This window comes from Danio aesculapii, chromosome 21, assembly GCF_903798145.1.
Source record: "Danio aesculapii chromosome 21, fDanAes4.1, whole genome shotgun sequence".
In the NCBI taxonomy this organism is placed as follows: domain Eukaryota; kingdom Metazoa; phylum Chordata; class Actinopteri; order Cypriniformes; family Danionidae; genus Danio; species Danio aesculapii.
This window is the reverse complement of record NC_079455.1, coordinates 45,030,168-45,040,167: the sequence shown is the minus strand read 5'-3', so window position 1 is coordinate 45,040,167 and position 10,000 is coordinate 45,030,168. Positions and strand designations below refer to the sequence as shown.

General features: G+C 31.3%; 1 protein-coding gene across 7 annotated transcripts in view; it reads left to right on the top strand.

Annotated features, from left to right (window-relative positions):
- Window positions 1-10,000, top strand: part of LOC130214212 (transcription factor 4-like) — a 317,282-nt gene that overhangs the window by 174,149 nt on the left and 133,133 nt on the right. For all 7 annotated transcript variants that reach the window (XM_056445767.1, XM_056445770.1, XM_056445771.1 and 4 more), the window contains one exon: window positions 6,078-6,207. In XM_056445767.1, the coding sequence (XP_056301742.1) occupies window positions 6,078-6,207 (130 nt within the window). The remainder of the gene's footprint in view (window positions 1-6,077; window positions 6,208-10,000) is intronic.

Genomic DNA, 10,000 nt, shown 5'->3' with positions numbered 1-10,000 from the left:
TACAGGAAAACGAGACACTTTTGTTTTAGCGGGAGCAAAAAAACAGAAAGAGGCTTCTTAACTATAAGAGGGGGCGACTTATTTAAGACAAGGGCTCTTTTGTTTTAGCCTGTGAAAAGCGACGGGAAGCCTGCGACCAGGGGCCGCCACGTAATTGGCCTATTTAGCTTGTTTTGCATGTGAAAGCGGCGCTAGTCAAGCATCGCTAAGTCTGTTGTGAGCGCTGTAGTCATTTGAATTCAGCTCATACGCAAACATTCTCCTTTACTTCATCATGTCCTCTAATGAGCCCCGGCGCGGGACGCTGGCTTCTTCCTCCTGCGGAAAGTTCGGGAGGAAGTTTACATTGCGACCTCCCCAAAAAAACGATCTGCGTTTGTGTCGCAGGCTCGGCTGTGGCTTGATGAAGTGTGTGTGTGTGTGTTAGGTAGCGAGGTTATGATGACGGAGGGAGTTTGTGAGCGGTAAGTTCACTGACATGCTGGACATTAGCATATTTTTGCATATTTAATTAGCGTGTTTCGCATTCACAAAAAATGGCTTTAATGGAAAGTAAACTCATTTAAAATGAGTTAAAGCAATACAACTCTTGTTTTTTTTAGCACAACTTAATTGTTTTATGTTTAATCTACTTAAATTTGTAAAAATAATTAAGTTGACTTTTTTACAGTGTTTAATTAAGCTTAATTAAAGGCATTTATTGTGTGTGTTTTTAAATAATCTGTCGTATGGTGGCCTTAAAGTTGTATTTCAGTCATAGTTTACACTCTTTCAGGTTCAGGTTAATTGTTATGCTAATTTATTATGCTAATTATAGGATTGCTTTTCATATTATGTGCTGTAATACAACATTGCATCACCCTTTTAGCACAAAAGTTTTTCAGTGGCGTGTATAATCCTGAGTAAAGTTTTATTGTAACGTTTTATTGAATAAATATAGTGTGATTATAATATGATTTTCATATATTTTAGAACAAAACTCTGCTAATTATTATGCTAATTATAGTTTTATTTTAATATTTCCTCACAGTTTTGGCACAAACTTTTTTCAGTGACGTGTATAATCCTAAAGTCATTTTGTTTTCTTTTAAATATTGTATAATAATATTTAAGTGTTTAATGCATAAATATAGAGTCATATGATAGCATGATTTTTCTTTATGTCAGACTATGGTAATTATTATGCTAATTAAATATACATTTAGTCACATTTTTTGCATAAATGTGTTTCAGTGACGTGTATAATCCTAATTAAAGGCCTTTTTGTTTTCTTTTAAATACTGTATATTTATATGTTCGTGTATATTACATAAATATAGTGTCATTATGGTATGGTTATCATATTTTTAGAACAAAATGTGGTCAGATTGTGCTAATAATTATGCAAATTGTATATAAGTGTGTATATGTATGTATGTGTGTATATATATGTGTGTGTATATATATATATGTGTGTGTGTGTGTATATATATATATATGTGTGTGTGTGTGTGTGTGTGTGTGTGTGTGTGTGTGTGTGTGTGTGTGTGTGTGTGTGTGTGTGTGTGTGTGTATATATATATGTATGTATGTATGTATGTTTGTATGTATGTATGTATATGTATATATATATATAAGTGTGTGTGTGTGTGTGTGTGTCTCTGTCTGTGTGTGTGTGTGTGTGTGTGTTTATAGTGGACATAATGTATTTCAGTCATATGTTTTCACAGGTCAATTGTGATGCTAATTTATTATGCTAATTATAGCATTGTTTTTAATATTGTGTGTTGTAATACAACATTGCATCACATTTTTAGCATGTTAGTGTTTATAAGTTTAATTAAAGGCATTTCTTGTTTGTCTTTTTAAATATTGTGTCATATGGTGGATGTAAAGTTGGATTTCAGTCATATGTTTTCACTTTTTTAGGTTCAAACATTTTTAAAGTCAAATTGCGCTCATTATTATGCTAATTATTATTCTAATTATAGGTCTGTTTGGATGATTGTGTATTGTGTGCATCGCATCATAGTTTTGACACCAACACAAAATGTACATTTCTGTTATTATGCAAATCATTTTTTTTTTTGCAAAAATATAAACACTCACCGGCCACTTTATTACGTACAACATATTTTATTAGTACCGGGTTGGACCCCCTTTTGCCTTCAGAACTGTCTTAATCCTTCATGGCGTAGATACAACAAGGTGCTGGAAATATTCCTCAGAGATTTTGCTCCATATTGACATGATAGCATCACACAGTTGCTGCAGATTTGTCGGCTGCACATCCATGATGCCAATCTCCCGTTCCACCACATCCCAAAGGTGCTCTATTGGATTGAGCTCTGGTGACTGTGGAGGCCATTTGAGTACAGTGAACTCATTGTCATGTTCAAGAAACCAGTCTGAGATGATTCACGCTTTATGACATGGTGCGTTATCCTGCTGGAAGTAGCCATCAGAAGATGGAGACACTGTGGTCATAAAGGGATGGACATGGTCAGCAACAATACTCAGGTAGGCTGTGGTGTTGACACCATGCTCAATTGGTACTAATGGACCCAAAGTGTGCCAAGAGAATCTCCCCCACACCATTACACCACCACCACCAGCCTGAACCGTTGATACAAGGCAGGATGGATCCATGCTGTGTGAATTGTAGCCTCAGTTTCCTGTTCTTAGCTGACAGGAGTGGCACCCGGTGTGGTCTTCTGCTGCTGTAGCCCATCCGCCTCAAGGTTGGCTGTGTTGTGTGTTCAGAGATGCTCTTCTGCAGACCTCGGTTGTAACGAGTGCTTATTTGAGTTACTGTTGCCTTTCTATCAGCTGGAACCAGTCTGGCCATTCTCCTCTGACCTCTGACATCAACAAGGCATTTGCGCCCACAGAACTGCCGCTCACTGGATATTTCCTCTTTTTCAGATCTTTCTCTGTAAACCCTAGAGATGGTTGTGTGTAAAAATCCCAGTAGATCAGCAGTTTCTGAAATACTCAGACCAGCCCTTCTGGCAACAACAACCATGCCATGTTCAAAGTAACTTAAATCCCCTTTCTTCCCCATTCTGATGCTCACTTTGAGCAGATCGTCTTGATCATGTCTACATGCCTAAATGCATTGAGCTGCTGCCATGTGATTGGCTGATTAGAAATTTGCATTTATGAGCAGTTGGAGAGGTGTACCTAATAAAGTGGCCAGTGAGATCCTAATTAAAGTCCTTTTTGAGTTTTATTTGCAATATTTTGTCATATTATTGTATGGTGTTCCTATTTTGTATTATAAAATTATAATTCAGCCATAAATTTTGACTTTGTTCAAGGTCAGATTGTGCTAATTGCTATGCTAACTATTCTAATTATATGCCTGATTATTTTACTGTATATGACGTTTGTTGATAGAATTGCATCACATTTTAAAGCAAATGATTCAACATTTTAATCATCTGTATTTCTGTCATTTTTTAACAAAATTATGATTTTATTTACAATTTTAGTTAAATTTCTCAATTTTAATTAAAATGTGTTTCTATTTTAAATTATTTTTTGTTTTTATTGACATTTTCCATAGCTTTTTTTATTAATTGTATGATTTTTTAGCACAAAATAGCTCGCTTTAATTATGAATGTTAAGATTTGACTCATTTTATAGTTTATCTTATTAAAAGTTTCTCTTCATGTTGTTTAAATTATGGTGTGTTAATAATGCAGTTCATTTTAAGACATTTCAGCCATCTGTTTTTAATTCCCAGATATTTATTTTTAATGCTATAACAGCTTTAATTATGAGCAAAATTATTAAGACTATATTAGTCAAGTTAAAACACCACAACTAATTTAAAACAATCCTGCATATTGTGTGATTTAATGCATTATTGCAAGACTTCTTTTATTAAACAAAAATATTTCATGCACTAGTATGTGTATCAGTGTAAAGTAGGGTGATTTTACTTTAAGTGAACAAAATGATTCACATAAAGCTACGCTGCCTGACTAAAGTCTTGTGGTGGATCTCAGTTGTAAGAGCAGCACATAATATCTTGACTTCTAGTTGATCATTTAGAAAAGTGTCAGAAGGTGGATTTCTCTGCTGAATCATCTGTTGATCTGCATCTCAATCATCACTAATACTGCAGAAGACCTACTGGAACCAGCATGGACCAAGATTCTCACAGAAATCAGTCAAGTTTGGCGAAGGAGAAATCATGGTTTGGGGTTCATTCAGTATGGGGGCGTGCGAGAGATCTGCAGAGTGGATGATCAACATCAACAGCCTGAGGTATCAAGACATTTGTGCTGCCCATTACATTACAAACCACAGGAGAGGGCGAATTCTCCAGCAGGATAGCGCTCCTTCTCATACTTCAGCCTCCACATCAAAGCTCCTGAAAGCAAAGAAGGTCAAGCTGCTCCAGGATTGGCCAGCCCAGTCACCAGACATGAACATTATTGAGCACGTTTGGGGTAAGATGAAGGAGGAGGCGCTGAAGATGAACACAAAGACTCTTGATGAACTCTGGGAGTCCTGCAAGAAGGCTTTCTTCACCATTCCAGATGACTTTATTAATCAGTGATTTGAGTCATGTCAGAGATGTATGGATGCAGTCCTCCAAGCTCATGATGGAGTCAGACACAATATTCATTCTGTTCCACTGCAGCATGAGCACATATTCTATACTGGACATTATTGAAGGTTCAGTGAGCAGACTTTAGTCTAAGCAGAGTCAGACCTTACTGTCCTAATCAAATCAGTCAATATCAAGACATGATCAGATTATATTGTGCTCAAATAAGCCTCATCTAGAGGCCTTTACCTTTCATATAAGACACTTCTGATACACAATCATCAACTAGAAGTCGAGTTATTATTTGTGTTCCTAAAACTTGAAAAGGAGTCAAGACTTTTGTCAGATAGTGTATGCCCAAAACATCTAAAATGTTGCTTATTTATTCTGCTTTTGATTTGTTTTTACATATTAATCTGTTTTTGTACTTTTCTATTTTTTTTTTAATGAAATATTAAATTGTCAATTTATAAGATATTTACAATAAGGTGTTTACAAAAAGTGCTTTAATATAACATTGCATTACTTTTTTATCTATATTTCTGTCATCTTTGTTGACATTTGGATTTGTTTTTTGTTTCTTTTAGATTTTGAAAATCCTCATTTATATGTATTTTAAATTACTCTTTAAAAATGTACTATATATATATATACACACAGTTGAAGTCAGAATTATTAGCCCCCCTGTTTATTTTTTCCTCAATTTCTGTTAAACGGAGAGCAGATCTCTCCAGAAGAAAAAATATTATATGACATACTGTGAACATTTCCTGAATCTGTTAAACATCATGTGGGAAATATTTAAAAAAGGTTTTGAAAAACCTATGAAAAAAAATCAAAGGGGGGCTAATAATTCTGATTTCAACTGTATATATATATATGTGTGTGTGTGTGTGTGTGTGTGTGTGTGTGTGTGTGTGTGTGGTGTGTGTGTGTGTGTGTGTGTGTGTGTGTGTGTGAGTGTGTGTGTGAGTTTTGTTTTATTTTTATTTACTTTTTTTATTTTATTTAGTTTTTTTGTGTGTTTTGTTTGGTTGTTTATTTTATATTATTTCATTTTTTCATTTTGTTTCTTGTTTTATTTTGTTTTTGTTTTGTTATTTTGTTTTGTTTTGTTTTTTAGGTTTTTTTATTTAGTTTTGTTTTATTTAGTTTTCTCTTATTTTGTTTTTATTTAATTTTTTTGTTGTTTTATTTTGTTTTTGTTTTGTTATTTTGTTTAATTTAATTATTTTTTTGTTTTGTCTTTTATTTTGTTTTATTTTATTTAGTTTAGTTTTATTTTGTTTTTATTTAGTTTTTGTTTAATTTAATTTTATTTGTTGTTTTTTTTCCAAACATGAAAAGTTCATTTGTCTTGCATATAAAGTGTTGCCTATATCATTTATCTGCCTTTGATGTGTTTTTATACATTTATCCAATAATAATTGTTTCTACAGCACACAAACACACACACACACACACGTTGATCACTGACTTGTCCCGAAAGACGTTATTTTCCATCATTCCTTCTGTGTATGTGTGTGTTTTGTGCAGTCGGGGCTCATGGGAGGTGAAGTGGGGATGGTCAGTCCAGAGACGGTTTCTCCAACTAAACTGGGCTCTCAGTATTACCAGCATTATGGAGGAAACCCACGGCGGAGAACACTGCACAGCGACTCGATGGGTGAGTACAGACACACACACACACACACAAACACACACACACACGATGCATCTGTTGTTTTCTGCAGTTGTTAAAGTCCTTGGACATGTTAAGGTTGTCTCGTCATGTCAGGATCTTCAAGAACACTGTCATTTCTTCATCTCGTCTGTCAAGAAAAGGCCTCAGTGATTATTGATTTATCTTTGTGTGTGTGTGTGTGTGTGTGTGTGTGTGTGTGTGTGTGTGTGTGTGTGTGTGTGTGTGTGAGCGCGCATGTGCGTGCATTAAAAGACCTTTATTTATGTGTTTGTCAAGTGAAAGTCTTACAATATGACAACCCTCGAGCCTTGAGGTGCCAGTCTGAGGACACACGCCAACCTTCAGGACAAAAACACAGCGCTTTATTGCACACGACAGGCTTAAATAAATAATAATAATAATAATAAAAGACGCTCTCCTGATTAGCAGTTTTGTTGTTTTGTTTTTTTAACTCAACATGGATTCATTTAGAAGCAAAGTTTGTGATGAAAGGATAAAAATGAAGTGAGTTTAAGGTTAAAACAGGAATTATAAATGATTAAAAAATAAATGTAAATATAAAAGTTAAGGAAGGGCATCCGCTGCGTAAAGCATTCGCTGGATAAGTTGGCGGTTCATTCCGCTGTGGTGACCCCAGATTAATAAAAGGACTAAGCTGAAAAGAAAATGAATGAATGAATAAATGTTTAAAATATTAATATTAGATTAATGTAATGTCTGACTGCACTTGTATATGTATTAGCTTTATTTTTATGCACTATTTATAACATCATATCTTTATTGTTGCTCGCAATGCAATGCTTTTATTTTGTAATTGAGAAATGTTGAATAGCTTTCATTTAAGAGGCTCGTTTCTGTGTTCACATCAGGTGAAATGGACATGTTATAGTGTCTGATTTAATTTCCTAAAGAACTTTTGTAAAAATAAAACATTAAAATTAATTAAGAAGCAAAATAAATGACAGAACAAATAATAAGTTTAAGCTTACATAAATAAGAATTAAAGCTTAAAACATGGCTTATAGATGATTAAAATTGAATAAAAATATAAAAATCACATTTAAATTATTAAAATATTATAAAAATAAACTTAATTTCTGACACTTGTAGATATATGAACTTTATTTTTATGCACTGTTTATAACGTCAAGTCACAATGCAATGCTTTTATTTTGTAATTGAGAAATATTGAATGGCTTTCTTTTAAGAGGCTCGTTTCTGTGTTCGCATCAGCTGAAATGGACATGTTGTAGTGTCTGATTTAATTTCCTAAAGAACTTTTGTAAAAAAAAATCATTAAAATTAATTAAGAAGCAAAATAAATGAAAAAAAAAACAAATACATTTAAGCATAAATAAATAACAATTAAAGCTTTTTGTTTTTTAGTTTTTGTTTTGTTTTGTTTATTTTATTTTGTTTGTTTTTTATTTTGTTATTTTGTTTTGTTTTGTTTAATTTTTTTTCGTTTTTTTTATTTAGTTTTGTTTTAATTGGTTTTATCTTATTTTGTTTTATTTAGTTTTTTGTTGTTTTATTTTGTTTAATTTAATAATTTTTTTTTTCGTTTTTATTTTGTTTTATTTTATTTAGTTTAGTTTTATTTAGTTTTTATTTAGTTTTGTTTTATTTTATTTTTAATTTAATTTAATTTTGTTTTTAATTTAATTTAATTTAATTTTAATTTAATTTAATTTAATTTTATTATTTAATACATTTGTTATGTTATATAAATAAGAATTAAAGCTTAAAACAGGAATTATACATGATTAAAAAGTTAATACAAATATTAAAGTTACATTTACGATATTAAAATATTATTATGAGACTAAATGTATTTCTGACTGCACTTGTAGATATTAGCTTTATTTTAGGCACTATTTATAACATCAACTAATTTTGTATCTTTATTGTTGCACAAAATGCAATACTTTTATTTTGTAATTGAGAAATATTGAATAGTTTTCATTTAGGAGTCTCATTTCTGTGTTCGCATCAGCTGAAATTGACAATTTATAGTGTCTGTTTTAATTCTTTTAAGAACTTTTGTAAAAATAAAACATCAAAATAAATTATGAAGCAAAATAAATGGGAAAAAATAAGTTTAAACTGAAATAATTATGAGTTTAAGCTTAAAAAGTGAATTTGAATTATTACAAATTTTATAATATTAAATTACTTAAAATATTATTATAAAATTACAACTTAATTTCTGACACTTGTAGATATATGAACATTATTTTCATGCACTATGTATAACATCAAGTCATAATGCAATGCTTTTATTTTGTAATTGAGAAATGTTGAATAGGTTTAATTTAGAAGGCTCATTGCTGTGTTTGCATCAACGGAAATGACATTTTCTTGTGTCTGATTTAATTTCATAAAGAACTTTTGTGGAAACAAAATATGAAAATTAATTAATAAAAATAAGTTGAAATAATTATGAATAAGCTTAAAACAAGAACTATAAATAAATATATAAATTTATTACATATCCAAATGATCACCAAGTTATTATTTGTTGCTCTTAACTGGGATCCACAAGACTTTTGTCAGGCAGTGTATATCTACAAGTAAAGCCAGAAATGTTTATTTTAACTTTAATATTTTAAATGTATAAACAAAAACTTAAATTTCATAATCAAATAATTCCTGTTTTAAGCCTAAACCCGTAATTATTTAAGCTTAAACTTTTTTATTTATTTATTTTGCTTCTTAGTTATTAATTTTGATGTTTTATTTTCACTAAATCAGACACTATAAAAATGTAAATTTCAGCTAATGTGAACACAGAAATGAGCCTCCTTAATGAAAGCTATTCAATATTTCTCAGCTACAAAATAAAGGCATTGCACATTTACATATGTATTAAATTTTTATTATTATTTTTTTAATAAATATTTTTTTCTTTTTAAATATTTCCCAAATGATGTTGAACAGATTCAGGAAATTTTCACAGTATGTCTGATAATATTTTTTCTTCTGGAGAAAGTCTTATTGGTTTTATTTCGGCTAGAATAAAAGCAGTTTTTAATTTTTTTAAACACCATTTTAAGGTCAATATTATTAACCCCTTTAAGCTATATTATTCTCGATAGTCTACAGAACAAACCATCGTTATACAGTAACTTGCCTAATTCCCCTAACTTTCCCCTAATTACCCTATTTAAGTCTTTAAATGTCACTTTAAGCTGTATAGAAGTGTCTTGAAGAATATCTAGTCTAATATTATTTACTGTCATCATGACAAAGAGAAAATAAATCAGTTATTAGAGATGAGTTATTAAACTATTATGATTAGAAATGTGTTGAAGAAATCTGCTCTCCGTTAAACAGAAATTGGGGAAAAAATAAACAGGGGGCGAATAATTCTAACTTCAACTGTGTGTGTATATATATATTTAAAAATGATATATAAATATTAATAAAAAATATATATATTTATATATGTTTTATTTATTTAATGCACAGTTAGGACACACAGACAAATCATCCTGCAGCCTAAGAGGGGTTTCTCAATGAAGAAAAGCAGTACTGAGTCTGGTCAGTACCTGAATGGGAGACCACAGTTCAAGTTGGCTTTACTGTCATTTCAACAATTCAGTACAGTTCTCATACAGTTCAGTACAGAACAATGTTCCTCCAGTACCAAGGTGCTACATCAGACAACATGAATTGACAAAATAACACAGGACTACACACTACTATAAAAATCTGAAGAATGAAATAAAATAGGAGAAGATGGTAAGACTTTATTTTGATGGTCCATTTGAGT